General features: G+C 44.7%; 1 protein-coding gene across 1 annotated transcript in view; it reads left to right on the top strand.

The window, feature by feature from the left end:
• Positions 1-23,263, top strand: part of LOC121002869 (macrophage mannose receptor 1-like) — a 300,143-nt gene that overhangs the window by 24,703 nt on the left and 252,177 nt on the right. The window contains exon 8 of the mRNA XM_040434498.1: positions 58-248. Coding sequence (XP_040290432.1) covers positions 58-248 — 191 coding nt within the window. The remainder of the gene's footprint in view (positions 1-57; positions 249-23,263) is intronic.

Here is a 23,263-nt window from a genome sequence, read left to right as displayed (position 1 = left end):
TGTATACAGATAACAGACTGCTCTTTCTTTGCTTTAACTTTTAATTACATTTTATAGACAGAAGACAGGGCTGTGTTGCTATGAGAACTGGAAAGAAAGCTGGATTATGGGATGTTATAAATTGTGAGGAGAACGTTAAGTATGTGTGCAAGAAGTGGGCACAAGGAGTGTCGACACTACCTCCACCAACCACCACAGCAGAACCAAGGTGTCCAAGTAACTGGACTTCATCAAACAATTTATGTTTCATGGTAAGGAAATGTATCCATGTAAGAATGTAAGGGAACCTGCACATTTAGTCAACAGGCAACTTGTTATAGAGCAGGAGCTGAGCAGACTGATATATACCGTATTTTGCGCCCTATAAGACGCACCAGCCCATAAGATGCTTCTAAGTTTTTGAGGAGGAAAATAAGAAAATAAATATTTTTAACCAAAAAGTGTGCTTTTGGTGGGTTTTGAACACATGGTGGTCTATGCATGACACTATTATGGGGGATCTGTGGATGGCACTGTTATGGGGAGGGGGATCTGTGGATGGCACTGTTATGGGGGGATCCGTGGATGGCACTGTTATGTGGGGGATCTGTGGATGGCACTGTTATGTGGGGGATCTGTGGATGACACTGTTATGTGGAGGGTTTTGTGGATGGCACTGTTATGTGGGGGATCTGTGGATGGCACTGTTATGGGGGATCTGTGAATGCCACTGTAATGGGGTGGGGGATCTGTGGATCGCACTGTTATGGGGGGGATCCGTGGATGGCACTGTTATGGGGGGATCCGTGGATGGCACTGTTATGGGGGGATCCGTGGATGGCACTGTTATGGGGGGGATCCGTGGATGGCACTGTTATGTGGGGGATCTGTGGATTGCACTGTTATGTGGGGGATCTGTGGATGGCACTGTTATGGGGGGGATCCGTGGATGGCACTGTTATGTGGGGGATCTGTGGTTGGCACTGTTATGGGGGGGATCTGTGGATGGCACTGTTATGGGGGGGATCTGTGGAGGACGCTGTTATGTGGGGGATCTGTGGATGGCACTGTTATGGGGATCTGTGAATGCCACTGTAATGGGGTGGGGGATCTGTGGATGGCACTGTTATGGGGGGGATCCGTGGATGGCACTGTTATGGGGGGGATCCGTGGATGGCACTGTTATGGGGGATCCGTGGATGGCACTGTTATGTGGGGGATCTGTGGATTGCACTGTTATGTGGGGGATCTGTGGATGGCACTGTTATGGGGGGGATCCGTGGATGGCACTGATATGTGGGGGATCTGTGGATGGCACTGTTATGGGGGATCTGTGGATGGCACTGTTATGGGGTGGGGGATCTGTGGATGGCACTGTTATGGGGGGATCTGTGGATGACACTGTTATGTGGGGGATCTGTGGATGGCACTGTTATGGGGGATCTGTGGATGGCACTGTTATGGGGTGGGGGATCTGTGGATGATACTGCTATATATGTGTCATCCACAGATCCCCCCATAACAGTGTCCCTCAATACACCGGGCCCCGCCGCTCACGGCAGTATTTCTAAACAGTAATTCTTAACCTCTTAATAACGTTAACTAAAGTTGCGCTCTCCCCTGTATCAGCACTTACTAACAAGCATTCATAGCAGGCAGAACGGCTGGCAGCGTAACGTCAGTCACTGACGTCGCGCCCCTGCTCCACCTGCTTCATTCATAAAGTCGGAGGAGCAGCCGCGTGACATCAGTGAGTGACGTAATGCTGCCAGCCTCTCTGCCTGCTATGAATGCTTGTTAGTAAGTGCTGATACAGGGGAGAGCGCAACTTTAGTTAAAGTTTTTAAGAGGTTAAGGATTACTGTAGATATAAATACTGCTGTGAGCGGTGGGCCTGGTGTAAGAGTACAGTGACTGCATCGGACTCCAGCCCCTCCTCCCTCCCCGCTGATACGTCTCAGGCTGCGATATGTGACTGGAAAAGTAAAAAAATGTATGTCTCAAGGAAGATAGGGAAAAAAATGAAAATGAAAAAACCTCTGGTATCCTAACAGTTAAAGGAGTTATCCAACCCTCTTTTATGCCACCCAAAATGCCCGGCCAACGCATACAGGTAATACTTAAGCCCGGGGGGTGCAGCCGCAAAGGAAATGCGCCTCCCTAGCATCACAGGTGATGTTAAGGAGGTTCGTTCCCATTGTGGTCTGCTACTGACTGCCCCCAACGTCTCTGGATGTTTTCATTCATGTGACGAGGGGATGCAGTGGCGGCCGTGTGGGCATCAGTGATGCGGGTGCCGGGAGCGGGCTAAGTATTACCTGTATGAGGTGCCCTGGCATTTTGGGGGGCATTATAGGGATTGGATAACTCCTTTAACCCCTTGCTGCTGATGATTAGTTTACCATGTAAAAAATAGCCATTTATCATGAATAATGACTTTAGAGTATAAGTTGATATCGCTGTCATTACGTGCAAGAAATAAAGGCGTTAACATCATACGTTATACGCAAAAAATATGATCTATTACGCGTTACACACAAATAATGTTGTTAAACCTTGCACACACCAGTAGCTCCACCATATAGTGCTTCTCCCATACACTATGCACAAATAATACCATAAGATGCTATACAGATAAATAATCCTGTTTATACAATGTACAGATAAAGCCACCATATCCTGTACATATACTGGACACAGTGGCACAGGGCAGCTATTAGCACTTTTTTGTCCCATTACTGCCACAGAGTCGGTGCCACAGTGCCACAAGGAGGCAGATGTCAGGGACACTGCAGTGGGTGGGAGATTAGAAGCTGCTAGAGGCTCTATGAGGGGAGTGAACATAAAAGACAAAAGGTGAAGGAGATCTGTTATTAGAGGGAGGATAGCAGCAGCTGGCATGGGCTCTTGTATAGGAAAGGGGTAAGAAGCAGGTGGCATGGACTCTGTTAGATCAGGGGGCAGAAGTTGCCAAGGGCTTTGTGCTAAGGGATTGGGCACATCAAGTCCAATAGGTGATAGGGGCTCAGTTACTGATGGATGGACAGAAACAGATTGGAGGAGGACAGAGGGTTCCATGGGCTTTGTGAGTGGGTGGTGGTGGTGACAAGGAATACAAAAGGTGGCAGGGGCTCTGTTACAAGAAGGGGGCACAGAAAGTGGTACAGGTTCTTTGGGTCACAGAAGGTGGCAAGGAGTCTCTGGGGACTTCAGGGAACATAGAAGATCATAGTGGCTGGAGGCCACAGATGGTTGAAGCTATTCTGTGGGGAGAGTAGTAGAGGGGCATCCAAGAGAGGTTCTGTGGGGGCCAGGAGGGAGATACTAGGTAACAGCAGCAGGATAGAGGGAGGTGGCAGGCAGCCAGTATACCTACCTGAGATTCTTTCCTGCTGCAGTATGTCCTCAGCTCTGTGCCATACCTCCTAACTTTGTAAATTAATAAAGAGGGACACATTGTGCGCTGCACAAAGCAAATGTTTTCCACACTAGGCCACGCCTCTAACCCCGCCCAAAACATAACTAAGCACCTAATCCCACCTAGTCCCTTTATTGCCTGTAATTATTCCCCCTTCATGCCACCACAGTATTTATGCCCAAATTGTGTCTTCACAGAATTATGCCCAGCCAGTCCCCCAGTAAAATGCCCCCAGTAATATGCCCACATTGTGCCCCCAGTAATATGCCCACATTGTGCCCCCAGTAATATGCCCACATTGTGCCCCCAATCATATGCCCACATTATGCCCCCTATTAATATGCCCACATTGTGCCCTTCAGAAAGTTAAAAAATAAATAAACACCACATACTTACCTTCTGCCTGGCAGCAGCAGTAGGACATAGGCTGCTCTAGTCTGTGAAGGAGGCGGAGCCAAGGCTGACTGCCGGCCAGCCCGCCCCCCGCACAGACCAGAGGAGTGGAGAGCCGGCAGAGGGGAGGGATGATGAAGCCACGGCTCTCTGCTTCATTATGGCAACTGTCTCTGCTTCCTATGGAGGCAGAGACAGCTGCCAAAAAGCGGGACATACCTCCCCCGTACTGGGACAGCCACTGCAATCTGGGACTGTCCCGCCGGATCCAGGACGGTTGGGAGGTATGGCTCTGTGCTAGGCCTGAATGATGTCAGCATACTCTCAAAGTCCCCACCACTGTGGCACACTGCAAGAAAATCTCCCCCTCATCACACCTCGTGTCACTGTGAGAAGGAGAGAACGGAAGGGCACAGGCGGACTCAGGAGGTAACAAGACATCCCAACCTGCAAAAACTCATTTCAGGGAGGTGCACTTCTCATTTCAGGGAGGTTTTCTTTTTTTTTTCTTTCACAAACTTTTTATTACATTTTCCAAACATATGCAGAACATAACATATAACAAGGTTACTGTGCTGATGCAAGTATAACATGAACAAAACATATATGGGAACATAGTGAAACATTATATAATGTATGACCAAAAAGAAACAAGAACAGTAACATCTCAAGGTGTAGATTACACCGCACCAGGTCTGGCCATGTGTTATAACAATCTACAAAATCCAGTTACGACACAGGAAGAAATAGCTTTTCTAATTTTTTTTTGCAAACTTTCATTGTACTGTGTAGTAGCTTGTTTGGCAGATTTCAGCATTTTGCTGGAAGTCTCAACCTCGTAGCAGTCTGTGTCAAGAGTTTTGTGAGACAGCTGACTTCTGAATTCCGTCTTAATGTGACGCACAATGCTGAATGCCACCAAAGCACCAAAAGCAACTTCATCAGCTGGCAGAGCTCTTTAAGCCTCAACTGCCCTGTGCTCACAGATTTTACTTTGGACAGCTTCCCCCAGAATTCATCATTCATGGTAAACTTTTGTAGTTTGGCACCAGTCCCTCAAGATTTGTTGAGACATAATCCAGGACTTCCAAGTGGAGCTGTTCTCTGGCATCTGCCTTGATCACATTTGGAAATCTCTCTGTCAAAATCAAAATCTGCTCTGGTTTCATCTCATCTTGGTTTTCCATATTAACCACTGACAGATCCTTCAAGACTTGGTCTCCCATTGGGAACTTCTCCAAGATTTTTTTAATGCTCCTGACATAGAATGCTCTGACATCTTTAAAGAACTCATTTGTCTTGTAAGGGGGCATCTCTTGTCCTTCCTCACTTAGCGACTCCATCCTGGCCAGGTACCCAACAAATAGCTCTTCATCTGGAAGGTACATTTCAGTGTTGCTTACATCTATTTCCCGAATGTTGTTTTCTCTCAATACCTTCGACTTAATAAATCTGCTTGCCATGTCATGCAGGAGCTCTTGTACGCTCTGATTCAACTTGAAGAGGATAGGTGCCCTATTTTGAAATATCAAATTGAATTTGTCAAAGCACTGTGTGACATTATGTAAAAAGCATGCATATAGTTTCATTTGGGGATCTTTCAGCCTTTTCAGAATATTAGATGACTTCAGATTCTCACTTTTTGATTCAAAATATGATAGAAAAGCTGGCCATTGGTGGAGCAGATGGTCCAAACCTTTTCCTAAAGAAAGCCATCGTGTACGACAATGCTTTTGTACTCTCTGCTGGGCAACATTGCAGAACTCTTGAAACCGTTTTAGGTCTTCTCTTCTCTTAGAACTTTTCTCGAAGTAGTAATAGATGTCAATGAGCAGTTCTTCAGGTGACATTGAAAGCTCCTTAGCCGCAGTTTTGGCACAAATGTTGACCAGGTGACTTGGACAGCCAACACTGTAAATATGAGGGGCCTGTGCTTTCACTCTTGACAATACAGAGTTGTTTTTGCCAATCATAACATTGCAGTTATCTCTGCTGAATCCTACACAATTAGACCATTCAAGGCCTTTGTCATGCATGGATGATGCAATGGAGTTGAATATATTTGCAGCTGTGGCATCATTGCACACTGGCATGTCTACAAATCCAACTGTTACCCTATCCTGTGTTTCATTGTAGTACCTGACTAAAATGGCACATTCCTTCTCACACAGGATATCATTGCTTTCGTCAACCAAAATACTATATGGTCTTTTTTCTATCCTAATGAACTTGTACAGTTCCTCTGAACCTTCAGGTTCCAGCGCCATGTTCACGATAGCTGCTGTCTTTGTTGATGAACAGGCATAGTTTTTTGCTATTTCTGAATCAGGAAACATTTTCCTGAATAGCTTGCCTGTGTGCTGCTTACACACCGGGAACGGCCGGCTATGCTCAACAACGAAAGATGTAAAGTAGTGACCTTCTCTGTCAGACTTTGGTTTTCTGCTGAAAAGAACTGTGAAATACTTGAGCAGCCTTCCCTGTGCTTAGCCTTCCTAATATGCAGAAGTCCCTAAAATAAATAAAAGCAGAAGGTGTACCCTTTTTAGATTGTGCTATGTAATGGACTTTTTGGGGGTATTGAATTTTGTCGCAGTTTCACGGACGCACACAAATTTTTAACCTGTGCATGTTGGGTATCTGTTTACTCATTATAACCTCATCTTTTATATCTTGTAAAAACAATTAGTATTTTATTGTGCATTGGGCACTGCATTTAACTTAAGTGCGTTTTTCACAAACGTTTTGGGTATGATAATACGTTGCGCTAATATCGTGCAACATACAAATTTGCAACTGCCACTATTTTATTCTAAAGGGTCTTGGCTTTCAGAAAATATACAATGTTTTGGGGTTTGAACTAATTTTCAGGCCTAAAATGGATTATAACATGGGTGCAAAAAAGGAAAAAGAGTCCTTGGTAATTAAGGGGTTAACTGTAAAGTGTCACACATATTAAACTCACCTCAACATGTCTCTTACAGTCATTTAACCCACCATGGGAAATTGAAAAATCACTGCTGCAAACAGTGCAGCGAGCTACACTTTCATTATTTTTTTTACCCCTATTAGACAAGCGTACACTTTAGTGTAGTCAGGAGTGAAGTGCGTTTTGTACTTCTTTTTTTTACTTGCACATTCTGCCATGGTGCTGAGTGATCGTCACACTCTCTCTTTTGGCAAACTTAAGTTGTCTCTGATATGATATACAGTATGAGGTAGAAGGTAGGGCAGGCAGGAACTGGCAACGCCTCCCTACACTTTGCTCTATTATAAAATTATCATATTTATGTATATGATTAAAGGGTTTCTGTCACCCCACAAAACTCTTTTTTTTTTTTTTGGATAGTTAGATTCCTTATAGGGCGATATAGGAGAATATAATAGTCTTACTTACTTTCATGCGGCCGATTCTTTATAAAACGAAGTTTTATAATATGTAAATGAGGGCTCTACCAGCAAGTAGGGCGTCTACTTGCTGGTAGCTGCTGCAGAAATCCGCCCCCTCGCCGTGTTGATTGACAGGGCCAGTGTCACGAGGGTGTCGAGGACCACGCCTGACTCCGTTATACCTGGGGTCAGGAAGTCGCAGCGGTTGGCTGCACGCTCTATTTAAGATAGGGCTGTTTTCCTTATGGTAGCTTTCTGGGTTTGCTTTGCAAACCCTTTTGGCTCACTCAGGGATCCGTAGCTCCTTCTCCTCAGCTGTTCCTTGTCCAGCACTCCCAGACCTCCTTATATTTCTCTCTCACACTTCTCTGGTTGCCAGAGATAGAGCTTCCTGCCTGGACATCTATTCTGACCTTCTGGAGCTGTGTTGCTGCGTTCGCTGGTAGTTGGTCCAGTACGCTACCCTCCAGATCCCTGTTGGACCTTTTTGGTTTATTGTGGTCGCCCACCTGGGTGTATGTGTTTGTTTGTTTTGTCTGTCCTCTCCCTGGTGTTTCCCTCTTAGTGATAGTGGTGTGGACTAGCGATCCCACCGGCCTGTTCACTATCCAGGGCTCATATTAGGGAAAGCCAGGGTTTAGGCACGTGATCGCCGCACGGGTGAGGAACCCGTCTAGGGACGTCAGGGCAGTCAGGTGCCAGCCGCAAGGTGAGTTAGGGGTCACCACCTTTCCCTTGGGCAGGGCTTTCCCTGTTTTCCTCCCTGTGCGTGTCGTCGGTCATTACATTATCTCTGGCCCTTATTTTGTGTAGGTAAAAAAAAAAAAAAAAAATTTACCTACTTAGAATCCAGTATGGATCAAATTGCTGCTCTGTCCAAACAATTTCATGGCCTGTCTTTGGAGGTGGTAGGATTGAAGGCGTCGGTCCTCCAGCAACAGCAGCAATTACAACTGACTGCAAGCCCAGCGGTTGCTACTGGTAATCAGGTTGTTGCGGAACCCAAGGTCCCTCTCCCTGACAGATTTTCTGGGGGAAGGGACAAGTTTTTGACATTCCGTGAGGCCTGTAAGTTATATTTTAAACTGCGCCCTTACTCCTCTGGTAATGAAGATCAGCGGGTGGGGGTTGTTATTTCCCTGCTGCAGGGGGATCCGCAGTCCTGGGCGTTCTCTTTACCTACTGATTCCCAGGCTCTTCGGTCAGTGGATGAGTTTTTCGGGGCCTTGGGTCTCATATATGATGACCCTGACCGAGTCGCCCTGGCTGAATCAAGATTACGGAGACTCTTACAAGGAGAGCGGCCGGTAGAGGAGTATTGCTCTGAATTCCGTAGGTGGGCTACGGATACCCAATGGAACGACCAGGCTCTCAGGAGTCAGTTCTGCTCTGGGTTATCCGAAAGGGTTAAGGATGCGCTTGCATTATATGAGACCCCCTTTTCCCTTGATGCGGTTATGTCCCTTTCTATCCGAATAGATAGACGCCTTAGGGTCAGGTTAAAAAAACCGGAGCAATTGGTAACCCCTCCCAAGCAGCAGTTAGTCTGTACGGACTTAGACGAGCCTATGCAGCTAGGAGGAACTACTCGTCAGGTCCGTCCTCCTGAGGCTCGCCGTAGGCGTGGGGTTTGTTTTTTTTGTGGGGAGAGGGGTCATTTCATTAATGTCTGTCCTTCTTTCCTCAGAAACAAAAGACCGTCGGAAAAACTACTAACCCCAGGCTGTGTGGAGGATGTCAGCCGGGGGGTATACGTTTCCTCCATACGTACATCGCAATTTGTGTTGCCAGCGGTTATTATTTTTGGTGATAAGACGGAGACTATTTCTTTCTTTCTAGACAGTGGAGCAGGGGTAAATTTGATAGATGCCCATTTTGCCCGCACTTTGGGTTTGTCTCTCTGTACTTTACAGAGACCCATTCCCATATTCGCTATTGATTCTGCTCCCCTGTCTCAGAGAAACCTCACGCACATTGTTCATAATTTACACCTTCGGGTAGGGGACCACCATAACGAGATGCTTTCAGGTTATGTTCTGGAGGGGCTTCCCACTCCGGTAGTGCTGGGTCTTCCCTGGTTGGTAGCGCACAATCCAGTGGTGGATTGGCAGGCCAGGGAGATATTGGAGTGGAGTGAGCAGTGCAGAGAAAATTGCTTAAATAGCAATTGCTTAGTCGCCTCCATAACTACCCTACCTACATTTATTTCGGACTTTGAGGATGTTTTTTCTGAAAAGGGTTGTCAGAAGTTACCACCTCATCGTCCTTATGATTGCCCGGTTAACCTTATTCCCGGCGCAAAATTACCCAAGACCAGGTTATATAATCTTTCGGGTCCAGAGAGACAAGCCATGAAAGATTATATCTCCGAGAGCTTGGCTAAGGGACACATCAGACCCTCTTCTTCACCCGTGGCTGCAGGGTTTTTCTTCGTTAAAAAGAAAGATGGGGGCCTGCGTCCTTGCTTAGATTTTCGCGAATTAAATCAGATAACCATCCGAGACCCATACCCTCTTCCTCTCATTCCTGACCTGTTTAATCAGATTGCGGGTGCTAGGTGGTTCTCCAAACTTGATCTTAGGGGTGCCTACAATCTGATTCGTATTAAGGAGGGGGATGAGTGGAAGACAGCGTTTAACACCCCTGAGAGGCATTATGAAAATCTAGTTATGCCTTTCGGTCTGACCAATGCTCCTGCCGTCTTTCAACATTTCGTTAATGACATTTTTAGTCATCTAATCGGCAGGTTTGTGGTAATATACCTAGATGATATTTTAATTTATTCGTCTGATCTGAAAACACATGAGGTGCATGTCAGACAAGTACTGCAGGTCCTACGGACGAATGAATTATATGCTAAAATTGAAAAATGTGTCTTTGCCGTTCAGGAGATACAATTCCTGGGTTATTTGTTATCTGCGTCAGGTTTCCGTATGGATCCTAGGAAGGTCCAGGCAATTTTAGATTGGGATCTTCATGAGAACCTCAAAGCACTACAACGGTTCTTGGGCTTCGCGAATTTCTATAGTAAATTCCTTAAAAATTATTCACTTATTGTAAAACCGCTTACTGACATGACTAGGAAGGGGACTGATTTTTCTAAATGGTCTGACGCCGCTAAAGTTGCTTTTTCCTCTCTAAAAGAGAGGTTTACCTCAGCACCTGTACTGGTCCAACCTGATGTCTCTCAGCCTTTTATTGTTGAAGTCGATGCGTCAGAGGTGGGAGTGGGGGCGGTGCTGTCTCAGGGTCCGTCTCCTGGCAAATGGCGTCCTTGTGCTTTCTTTTCTAAAAAACTATCTGCAGCAGAAAAGAACTACGATATTGGCAATAGGGAACTATTAGCTATTAAACTTGCGTTTGAGGAGTGGCGTCATTTCTTAGAGGGGGCAGTCCACCCCGTCACTGTGATTACGGACCACAAAAATCTTCTGTACCTCGAATCAGCTAAGCGTCTCACCCCTAGACAGGCTAGGTGGTCGCTATTTTTTACCAGGTTTAACTTTGTGATTACCTATCGTCCTGGGGCAAAGAACACCAAGGCTGATGCACTATCTCGTTGTTTCCCTGGAGGGGGTAATGTGAGTGATCCGGTACCCATTCTTCAAAGAGGAGTGGTTGTTTCTGCGGTACACTCTGTTTTGGAGGGGAAGGTGTTAGAGGCCCAGGGGGACACCCCGGTCTCTTGCCCCTCAGAGAAATTGTTTGTACCGTTGAACTTACGTTTCGAATTATTAAAGGAACATCATAATTCGGCACTTGCTGGGCACCCGGGTAGTAAAGCAACCTTGGAACTATTGTCTCGTCGTTTTTGGTGGCCAAGGTTGCGTCAGGATGTATTGGATTTTGTGTCTTCTTGTTCTACCTGTGCGCGCGCAAAAGTTTCACATACACGTCCTGCAGGGTCTCTATTACCCCTCGTCATTCCCAATAGACCGTGGACACATCTGTCAATGGATTTTATCACTGACTTACCTTTGTCTGCGGGTAAAACAGTTATTTTGGTAGTAGTGGACAGGTTTAGCAAAATGGTACACTTCATTGCGTTACCCGCACTACCTAATGCTAAGACTCTTGCTCAGGTATTCGTCAGTGAAATCGTGAAGCTTCACGGGGTCCCCTCCGATGTTGTTTCGGATCGGGGTACCCAGTTTATTTCTAAATTTTGGAAACCTTTTTGTTCACGTTTGGGGGTACACTTGTCCTTTTCCTCTGCTTTCCATCCTCAGTCGAATGGACAGACTGAGCGTACCAACCAAAACCTTGAGACATATCTAAGATGTTTTGTGTCTGAAAACCAAGAGTTGTGGTCATCATATTTACCGTTAGCTGAGTTTGCCATAAATAATCGTCGTCAGGAATCCACTGGCAAGTCACCATTTCTTGGTGCATCTGGTTTTCATCCCCAATTCTGTACTTTCAAAGAGGGGGGGTCTTCTGGGGTTCCCGAAGAGGAACGGTTTTCGTCATCTCTTTCATCGGTATGGCAGAAGGTGCAAGCTAACTTGAAAAATATGGGAGGTAAATACAAATGCATGGCTGATAAGAGACGGTCGCCAGGTCCGGACCTAGGAGTGAATGACTATGTGTGGTTGTCTACTAGGAATATTAAATTGAAGGTTCCCTCTTGGAAACTGGGTCCTAGGTTTATTGGCCCTTACAAAATTGTAGCCATCATCAACCCCGTGGCTTTTCGCCTGGAGTTACCTCAGACTTTTAAAATTCATAATGTTTTTCATAAGTCGTTACTCAAAAAATATGTTCCACCTCTAGAACCATCACCGCTGCCACCCCCTCCTGTTGTCGTGGATGGTAACCTAGAATTTCAGATATCCAAAATTGTTAATTCTCGTCGGGTCCGCCGCTCTCTTCAATATCTGGTGCATTGGAGAGGTTACGGTCCCGAGGAAAGAATGTGGGTTCCTGCGTCTGAGGTAAACGCCGACAGGTTAGTTCAGGTTTTTCATGCCTCTCATCCTGAGAGACCTGGTCCTGAGTGTCCGGAGGCCCCTCGTAGAGAGGGGGGTACTGTCACGAGGGTGTCGAGGACCACGCCTGACTCCGTTATACCCGGGGTCAGGAAGTCGCAGCGGTTGGCTGCACGCTCTATTTAAGATAGGGCTGTTTTCCTTATGGTAGCTTTCTGGGTTTGCTTTGCAAACCCTTTTGGCTCACTCAGGGATCCGTAGCTCCTTCTCCTCAGCTGTTCCTTGTCCAGCACTCCCAGACCTCCTTATATTTCTCTCTCACACTTCTCTGGTTGCCAGAGATAGAGCTTCCTGCCTGGACATCTATTCTGACCTTCTGGAGCTGTGTTGCTGCGTTCGCTGGTAGTTGGTCCAGTACGCTACCCTCCAGATCCCTGTTGGACCTTTTTGGTTTATTGTGGTCGCCCACCTGGGTGTATGTGTTTGTTTGTTTTGTCTGTCCTCTCCCTGGTGTTTCCCTCTTAGTGATAGTGGTGTGGACTAGCGATCCCACCGGCCTGTTCACTATCCAGGGCTCACTAGCCAGGGTTTAGGCACGTGATCGCCGCACGGGTGAGGAACCCGTCTAGGGACGTCAGGGCAGTCAGGTACCAGCCGCAAGGTGAGTTAGGGGTCACCACCTTTCCCTCTCCCTTGGGCAGGGCTTTCCCTGTTTTCCTCCCTGTGCGTGTCGTCGGTCATTACAGCCAGCCGTGATCTCCTCCTCCGGCCGGCCCTGTCAGTATTTCAAAAATCGCGCGCCTCTGGTCATTCGGCGCAGGCGCTCTGAGATGAGGAGGCTCGTCTCCTCAGCACTCCCTCAGTGCGCCTGCGCCGATGACGTCTTCTCTTTCGGTGATGTCATCGGCGCAGGCGCACTGAGGGAGTGCTGAGGAGACGAGCCTCCTCATCTCAGAGCGCCTGCGCCGAATGACCAGAGGCGCGCGATTTTTGAAATACTGACAGGGCCTGCCGGAGGAGGAGATCACGGCTGGCCCTGTCAATCAACACGGCGAGGGGGCGGATTTCTGCAGCAGCTACCAGCAAGTAGACGCCCTACTTGCTGGTAGAGCCCTCATTTACATATTATAAAACTTCGTTTTATAAAGAATCGGCCGCATGAAAGTAAGTAAGAGCATTATATTCTCCTATATCGAGCTATAAGGAATCTAACTATCCAAAAAAAAAAAAAAGAGTTTTGTGGGGTGACAGAAACCCTTTAAAGGGATTCTGTCACCACCTACACTGCGTGCAGAATTATTAGGCAAATGAGTATTTTGACCACATCATCCTCTTTATGCATGTTGTCTTACTCCAAGCTGTATAGGCTCGAAAGCCTACTACCAATTAAGCATATTAGGTGATGTGCATCTCTGTAATGAGAAGGGGTGTGGTCTAATGACATCAACACCCTATATTAGGTGTGCATAATTATTAGGCAACTTTCCTTTGGCAAAATGGGTCAAAAGAAGGACTTGACAGGCTCAGAAAAGTCAAAAATAGTGAGATATCTTGCAGAGGGATGCAGCACTCTTAAAATTGCAAAGCTTCTGAAGCGTGATCATCGAACAATCAAGCGTTTCATTCAAAATAGTCAACAGGGTCGCAAGAAGCGTGTGGAAAAACCAAGGCGCAAAATATCTGCCCATGAACTGAGAAAAGTCAAGCGTGCAGCTGCCAAGATGCCACTTGCCACCAGTTTGGCCATATTTCAGAGCTGCAACATCACTGGAGTGCCCAAAAGCACAAGGTGTGCAATACTCAGAGACATGGCCAAGGTAAGAAAGGCTGAAAGACGACCACCACTGAACAAGACACACAAGCTGAAACGTCAAGACTGGGCCAAGAAATATCTCAAGACTGATTTTTCTAAGGTTTTATGGACTGATGAAATGAGAGTGAGTCTTGATGGGCCAGATGGATGGGCCCGTGGCTGGATTGGTAAAGGGCAGAGAGCTCCAGTCCGACTCAGACGCCAGCAAGGTGGAGGTGGAGTACTGGTTTGGGCTGGTATCATCAAAGATGAGCTTGTGGGGCCTTTTCGGGTTGAGTATGGAGTCAAGCTCAACTCCCAGTCCTACTGCCAGTTTCTGGAAGACACCTTCTTCAAGCAGTGGTACAGGAAGAAGTCTGCATCCTTCAAGAAAAACATGATTTTCATGCAGGACAATGCTCCATCACACGCGTCCAAGTACTCCACAGCGTGGCTGGCAAGAAAGGGTATAAAAGAAGAAAATCTAATGACATGGCCTCCTTGTTCACCTGATCTGAACCCCATTGAGAACCTGTGGTCCATCATCAAATGTGAGATTTACAAGGAGGGAAAACAGTACACCTCTCTGAACAGTGTCTGGGAGGCTGTGGTTGCTGCTGCACGCAATGTTGATGGTGAACAGATCAAAACACTGACAGAATCCATGGATGGCAGGCTTTTGAGTGTCCTTGCAAAGAAAGGTGGCTATATTGGTCACTGATTTGTTTTTGAATGTCAGAAATGTATATTTGTGAATGTTGAGATGTTATATTGGTTTCACTGGTAAAAATAAATAATTGAAATGGGTATATATTTGTTTTTTGTTAAGTTGCCTAATAATTATGCACAGTAATAGTCACCTGCACACACAGATATCCCCCTAAAATAGCTAAAACTAAAAACAAACTAAAAACTACTTCCAAAAATATTCAGCTTTGATATTAATGAGTTTTTTGGGTTCATTGAGAACATGGTTGTTGTTCAATAATAAAATTAATCCTCAAAAATACAACTTGCCTAATAATTCTGCACTCCCTGTATAAGCCCTGTGAGCTAAACATACAGTTGTGTTCAAAATTATTCAACCCCCACTGAAATTGAGTGTTTTGGGCAGTTTGACATTGATTTTGATCATTTCAGTCATCTTGTTTACAATTAAATCAAAGAGGCACTTGTAAGTCAGACAAATATAACATAACATTTATAATGAAATAACCACAAATGTCTTTTCTGTGCTCACATCATTATCAGTTTTATTCAACCCCCAAGTGACATTCAATCTTAGTACTTAGTAGCATAGTAGCATAGTACATAAGGCCGAAAAAAGACATTTGTCCATCCAGTTCGGCCTGTTATCCTGCAAGTTGATCCAGAGGAAGGCAAAAAACCCTGTGAGGTAGAAGCCAATTTTCTCCACTTTAGGGGAATAAAAAATTTCTTCCCGACTCCAATCAGAATAACTCCCTGGATCAACGACCCCTCTCTAGTAGCTATAGCCTGTAATATTATTACGCTCTAGAAACACATCCAGGCCCCTCTTGAATTCCTTTATTGTACTCACCATCACCACCTCCTCAGGCAGAGAGTTCCATAGTCTCACTGCTCTTACCGTAAAGAATCCTCTTCTATGTTTGTGTACAAACCTTCTTTCCTCCAGACGCAGAGGATGTCCCCTCGTCACAGTCACAGTCCTGGGGATAAATAGCTGATGGGATAGATCTCTGTACTGACCCCTGATATATTTATACATATTAATTAGATCTCCCCTCAGTCGTCTTTTTTCTAAAGTGAATAACCCTAATTTTGATAATCTTTCAGGGTACTGTAGTTGCCCCATTCCAGTTATTACTTTAGTTGCCCTCCTCTGAACCCTCTCTAGCTCTGCTATGTCTGCCTTGTTTACAGGAGCCCAGAACTGTACACAGTACTCCATGTGTGGTCTGACTAGCGATTTGTAAAGTGGTAGGACTATGTTCATATCACGGGAATCTATGCCCCTTTTGATGCAACCCATTATCTTGTTGGCCTTGGCAGCAGCTGCCTGGCACTGTTTTTGCTGCTTAGTTTGCTGTTTATTAAAATTCCTAGATCCTTTTCCATGTCAGTGTTACCGAGTGTTACCATTTAGTATGTACGGGTGACTTGCATTTTTCCTTCCCATGTGCATAACCTTACATTTATCAGTGTTAAACCTCATCTGCCACTTATCTGCCCAAGCCTCCAATCTATCCAGATCCCTCTGTAGTAGTATACTGTCCTCTTCAGTGTAAATTACTTTACACAGTTTAGTGTCATCTGCGAAAATTGATACTTTACTATGCAAGCCTTCTACAAGATCATTAATAAATATATTGAAGAGAATAGGGCCCAATACTGACCCCTGAGGTACCCCACTAGTGACAGTGACCCAATCTGAATGTGTACCGTTAATAACCACCCTCTGTTTTCTATCCCTCAGCCAGTTACTTACCCACTTACAGACATTTTCTCCCAGTCCGAGCATTCTCATTTTATATACTAACCTTTTATGTGGTACAGTGTCAAATGCTTTGGAGAAGTCCAGATATACGACATCCATTGATTCGCCGCTGTCAAGTCTAGAACTTACCTCCTCATAGAAACTGATTAAATTAGTTTGACATGACCGATCCCTCACGAAGCCATGCTGATATGGCGTTATTTGCTTATTTCCGTTGAGATGCTCTAATATAGCATCTCTCAGAAAACCTTCAAACAGTTTACCCACAACAGATGTTAAACTTACCGGCCTATAGTTTCCAGGCTCTGTTTTTGGCCCCTTTTTGAATATTGGCACCACATATGCCACGCGCCAATCCTGTGGGACATTCCCTGTCAGTATAGAGTCTGCACAGAAATAAGGGTCTGGCTATGACATTACTTAATTCCTTTAGGATACGGGGGTGTATGCCATCCGGTCCTGGCGATTTGTCTATTTTAATCTTTTTAAGCCGCTGATGTACTTCTTCCTGGGTCAGACAGGACACTTTTAATGGGGAATTTATTTTTGCATTCTGCATGTCATCTGACAATTTATTTTCCTCAGTGAATACATTGGAGAAAAAAATATTTAACAGCTTTGCTTTCTCCTCGTCGCTCTCTGCGACTCCCCCCTCATTACTCTTTAAAGGGCCGACACCTTCAGCTTTATACTTTTTAACATTTATATAATTGAAGAACATTTTAGGGTTGGTTTTACTCTCTTTGGCAATTAATCTCTCGGTCTCTAGTTTGGCCGCTTTTATTTGTTTTTTACATGTTCTATTTTTTTCCTTATAGTTTTTCAATGCTTCCGTGCAACCCTCCTGTTTTAGTGTTTTATATGCTTTCTTTTTGTCATTTATTGTACAACATTTATTTATTTTTTGTCATTTATAGTACAACATCGTTTTCCAGTTCTAACAGCTTTTAAACGTGAAGCATAGCTTGACACAAGTGTCTTGCAGCGATCTACGGGTATCTTCGCCCATTCTTCATGGGCAAAAGCCTCCAGTTCAGTCACATTCTTGGGCTTGCGCGCTGCAACTGCTTTCTTTAAGTCCCACCAGAGGTTCTTAATCGGATTTAAGTCTGGTGACTGCGATGGCCACTTCAAAATGTTCCAGCCTTTAATCTGCAACCATGCTCTAGCGGACTTGGAGGTATGCTTGGGATCATTGTTCTGTTGAAAGGTCCAACGTCTCCCAAGCCTCAGGTTTGTGACGGACTGCATCACATTTTCATCCAATATCTCCTGGTACTGAAGAGAATTCATGGTACCTTCCACACGCTGAAGCTTCCCTGTACCTGTAGAAGCAAAACAGCCCCAAAGCATGATTGACCCCCCGCCATGCTTCACAGTAGGCAAGGTGTTCTTTTCTTCATAGGCCTTGTTCTTCCTCCTCCAAACATAGCGTTGATCCATGGGCCCAAACAGTTCTAATTTTGTTTCATCAGTCCACAGAACACTATCCCAAAACTTTTGTGGTTTGTCCACATGACTTTTGGCATACTGCAGTCGACTCTTCTTATTCTTTGGAGACAGCAAGGGGGTGCGCCTGGGAGTTCTGGCATGGAGGCCTTCATTACGCAGTGTGCGCCTTATTGTCTGAGCTGAAACTTCAGTACCCACATCTGACAAATCTTTTTTCAGTTCCTCAGCAGTCACACGGGGACTTTTCTCCACTTTCAGGTAGCGCACAGCAGTCGAAGTCAGCATCTTCTTTCTGCCACGACCAGGTAGCGTTTCAACAGTGCCCTTTGCCTTGAATTTGCTAATGATGCTTCCTATGGTGTCTCTTGGTATGTTTAACATCTTTTCAATCTTCTTATAGCCATTGCCCTTCCTGTGAAGAGAAATCACCTCTTCTCTTGTCTTCCTGGACCATTCTCTTGACTTCACCATGTTTGTAAACACACCAGTAAATGTCTAGAAGGAGCTGAGTATCACAGTCCTTTTAAATCTGCCTAATTGGTGCTTATTATGCTTGATTGCTGCTCCTTGACATCCACAGGTGTTTTCAATACCTGATCGAAAACACTTGAATGAACCTCTGTTCTTAAGAGTGGTAGTCTTTAAGGGGTTGAATAATTGTGTCAATGAAGAAATCACAAAAAAAAACATTTAATACTGTATTACAAAAACAATTGATGTCATTTTAGTTGCATTTGGTTCTTTAAAAAGTCCTTGTAAGATTTCATTCTGAACACAATTACAAATGTACACTAAATTCCCTAAAACCCTTTACAGCAGGGCTGGCCAACCTGCGGCTCTCCAGCTGTTGTAAAACTACAATTCCCACCATGCCATGCTGTAGACTGATAGCTGTAGGCTGTCTGGGCATGCTGGGAGTTGTAGTTTTGCAACAGCTGGAGAGCCTCAGGTTGGCCAGCCCTGCTTTACAGCATTGGGGGTTGAATAATTTTGAACACAACTGTATGCTCATGTCCAGGGTAGCATTCTGATTTCTAAGGTGGCCTTATAAAAGCTATTTGTGGCTTTATTCTGCGGAAAAACAGGTTTTACTAACCTGTCAATCATTGAATTAAGGTGCCCAAGCAGGGGAGGTCTGTGGATGCATGGTGCCCGGCCGCACGCATCGCCGTTCGGAAGCAATGAAAAGGGGGGTAGTTGAATGCTGGGCTGAAGAATAAATTGAGTCCAGACCTTGTGATTAAGTTCAATAACAGCTTTACTCTCAATAAACGTTTTTTCAAACGATTTACAGGCTTTGTCTTGGTTCCCAGCAGGCTTTGGCATTAACTGTGGCAGGCAAACTCCTCTCTGCTACATCTGTTACTCTCTGGCTCTGCTGTGCTGACAGGATAGCTGCATAATTTAGCTTTCTCTGGGTGCTGCAACTTCACTTTGTAGTCTGACTCAGAATTATGCTATACCAGGGAGTCTCTCTCTCCTGGCACCTGAGGCTCTAAGCTTCTGCCTCCATATCCAGCTGAGCTGAAGGTGCTCCAGCTGGCTTACACAAGGCCACGTCCAACAGGGATGTGCACCTGCTGCACACCTTAGCCCTAGCAGGGGGTAATCTAGACTGACCACACCACAGAGGGGGGTGTTAGAATGGAAGGAAAGCTCCATTTTCTCTAAGTGTAGCTCTGCCATACTTGCTGCCACCTGCTGGTGAACCAGGCATAATGCATTTGAACATAACCATTGCAAAATAGGAAATGCACATTATGAAGGACTTGGAATAAATACACAGATGACATGATATCAGACCATTAGAGATAGTAGTGAGGTGCAGAAGTGGTAATGCCACTCTGGGGCATTACACACCTACTCTTGTACTGAATATTTTCCAATAATGTCACAGCTTTACCTTTAAATGATAAAATCAACGTATTTTTTCCAGTTTTATTTGGATGTACACTTTAGTCCCTCCAGGACGAACACATATATTTTTTTTTTCTCCTGACTTCCAAGAGACATAACTTTTTATTTTTATTTTTCCATTGACGTAGTCATATCAAACCTTTTTTTTTTTTGGGGGGGGGGGGGGGGGGGGGGGAATAGGCACCATTTAATAGTAATATAGTAACATAGTTTATATAGCTAAAAGGAAAAAAGACATCCGTCCATCCAGTTCAGCCTGTTATCCTGCAAGTTGAGCCAAAGGAAGGGAAAAAAAAACCCTGTGAGGTAGAAGCCAATTTTCCCCACTTCAGGCAATCAGAATAACTCCCTGGATCAACGACCTCTCTCTAGTAGCTATAGCCTGTAATATTATTACACTCCAGAAACACATCCAGGCCCCTCTTGAATTCCTTTATTGTACTCACCATCACCACCTCCTCAGGCAGAGAGTTCCATAGTCTCACTGCTCTTACCGTAAAGAATCCTCTTCTATGTTTGTGTACAAACCTTCTTTCCTCCAGACGCAGAGGATGTCCCCTCGTCACAGTCCTGGGGATAAATAGATGATGGGAGAGATCTCTGTACTGACCCCTGATATATTTATACATAGTAATTAGATCTCCCCTCAGTCGTCTTTTTTCTAAAGTGAATAACCCTAATTTTGATAATCTTTCAGGGTACTGTAGTTGCCCCATTCCAGTTATTACTTTAGTTACCCTCCTCTGAACCCTCTCCAGCTCTGCTATGTCTGCCTTGTTCACAGCAGCCCAGAACTGTACACAGTACTCCATGTGTGGTCTGACTAATGATTTGTAAAGTGGTAGGACTATGTTCTCATCACGGGCATCTATGCCCCTTTGATGCAACCCATTATCTTATTGGCCTTGGCAGCAGCTGCCTGACACTGGTTTATACAGTTTAGTTTGCTGTTCACAAGAATTACTAAGTCCTTTTCCATGTCAGTTTTACCCAGTGTTTTACCATTCAGTATGTACGGTTAATCTCTCGGTCTCTAGTTTGGCAGCTTTTATTTGTCATTTACATATTCAATTTTTTCCTTATAGTTTTTCAATGCTTCCTTACTACCTTCCTGTTTTAGTGATTTAAATGCTTTCTTTTTGTCATTTATTGCTTTCTTTACATAGTTTTTTTCATGTTCTTCCCCATTTTGTTCCCATACATATGTACCTCTCACAATTATAGTTTAGGATGCCTTTAAAAATATAAATTTTTGTTGGCTGCATTCTTATTCCCGAGGACGTTGTCCCAGTTGGTGAGGCTAATGGCCTCTCTTAACTGGTCAAATTGTGCTTTTTGAAAGTGTGTCTTTCTTGTGCCTTCCTGAAGAAACCCTCTTTTGAATGACAATTGGAAGGTTATTACTTTATGGTCACTATTTCCCAGGTGTCCCCCAACCTGCACATCAGATGTTCTGTTAGATCTATTGGTTAATACTAAGTCCAGTATGGCCGTCCCTCTAGTCGGGTCCTGAACTAGTTGGGTCTTTGGTTATTGCCAAGAACCTGTTTCCTTTATGAGATGTACAGTTTTCAGTTTCCCAGTCTATATCTGGGTAGTTGAAGTCCCCCATAATAACCACCTCATTATGATTTGCCGCCTCGTCTATCTCCTTTAGTAGTAGATTTTCTGTGGACTCTGGTATATCTGATGGCTTATAACAAACACCTATCAGCATTTTATTATTGGTTTTCCCTCCATGTATTTCTACCCACAGTCAGGGGTGCGCCTAGCCTTTCTGCTGCCTGAGACTAAAACTGAAACGGCGCCAATTTCTTAACCTTACCCCTTCCCTTCACCCCTATTGTTAAAGACATACTTTGAAAACATTACATACAGTGCTACAAAACATACAGGGTAATACAGCTCTAGCGTTGGGCGCGGATATTAATCGTGAATATCGGCACTTCGAGAATTCGCGAATATTTAGAATATAGTGATATATATTTGTATTTGCGAATATTCTAGATTTTTTTTAAATCTGAACCCATGAACCCTCCCTGCTTCTTGCTTGTGGGCCAATGAGAAGGCTGCAATGTCTTTGTCTGAGCTTAGCAACATTCCTAGCAACCAATAGGAAAGTTGCCTACCCCTTACTATATAAGAACCTCCCCAGCAGCCATTTTCTGTAGTTTTTTGCAGTTCTGAAAGAGAGAGAGCAGTGTCATTGCTGCGCTCTGTGCTTTGCTGAGTCATTACATTAGATAGTTAGTTAGATAGCTTATATATATATAATACAGATAGTCAGTGTAGGTTATATCCTGATATAGTGTAGCTGATAGGTTCTGCTGTCCATACATACATGCTAGAGACATAGTGCTGTGATGTCACAACAATACATAGTGCACCAGTCAGTAATATCTACTCAGACCTGCTAAAATGTGAAGCTGTACGTATTGCGCCAAAATATTCGCATCATTAGTGCCGATTAGCGCAATCGCGAATATATTGGAGCACTCTATCTGCATATAAAGCCATTTTTAATGTTCTGCCGTGCCAACCATTTTCTCCAGTCTCAGGAAACTTCTAGCAGCTTGGAAAATGTAGCAAAAGTGACCCACGCCTGTATTGCACGCGCTAAACGCAAATTTTACATTGCTGATTTTCGCAGTCAAGAAAATGATATCGAATTCGCGAATATATGATGAATATTTTACAAAATATTGCCCCTGACGCTAATCACTATACAGTACCCCATACCTCTTACATCCAGTGATGCGTCCACTGATGGAGATGTTCTCTTTCTTTATCTTCTCCATTCAGACCAGACCGCCATGATGATTTCTTTCAGCCATCTCTTCTCTCTGCAGAGTTAAACAACTACTTTTCCATCCTCCTTCCCACCTTCTTATCACCCCATCCTGCTACATCTAATACTGTGCACACTGTGCTTCCCAATACTTCCCAGAAACAGATAATCCTCCTGAAAATACTATTACCACACAGACAGTTCCCCTTCAATAATGATTGGCACACAGTGCCCTAAAAAATAACTGTGCCCAGCAAATAGTGTCCCTGAAACTTATAGTGCTGTAAACAGTGTCCTCCAAGAATAATTGTACTAAGCTGATACTGTGTCAGGGTGCCTCCCAATGTAACAGTCCTCCCAAAAGTCCCACCAACAGTAATAATACTCTGCCAGAGTGCACTATGTGGTAACAGTGCACCCTATAGTAATATTGTACATCATTTTGCCCCCCGAAGTAATAATGCCCCCAGTAGTAATAATTCTCCAATTACAAAATTATGACCCCCACCACACTGTGGCCTAACACCATGCTGCCAAATCAAAATAATAAACTCAAATACTTACCTCCATTCTGCTGTCAGCGATGCAGTGCAAGACACAGACTTTTTCTAGTCTGTGCCCTGAGCTCTATGCAGTCCGGCTCAGGCAGTGTGATAATGATGACACCGGCTGCTACAGGAACTTGGACCAAAGCTTATTAGAGGAAACGATGTGCCAGGGAGACATC

This window comes from Bufo bufo, chromosome 5 (genome assembly GCF_905171765.1).
Source record: "Bufo bufo chromosome 5, aBufBuf1.1, whole genome shotgun sequence".
Taxonomy (NCBI): Eukaryota; Metazoa; Chordata; class Amphibia; order Anura; family Bufonidae; genus Bufo; species Bufo bufo.
The sequence above is the reverse complement of the archived record's forward strand: the minus strand, read 5'-3'. Positions and strand labels throughout refer to the sequence as shown.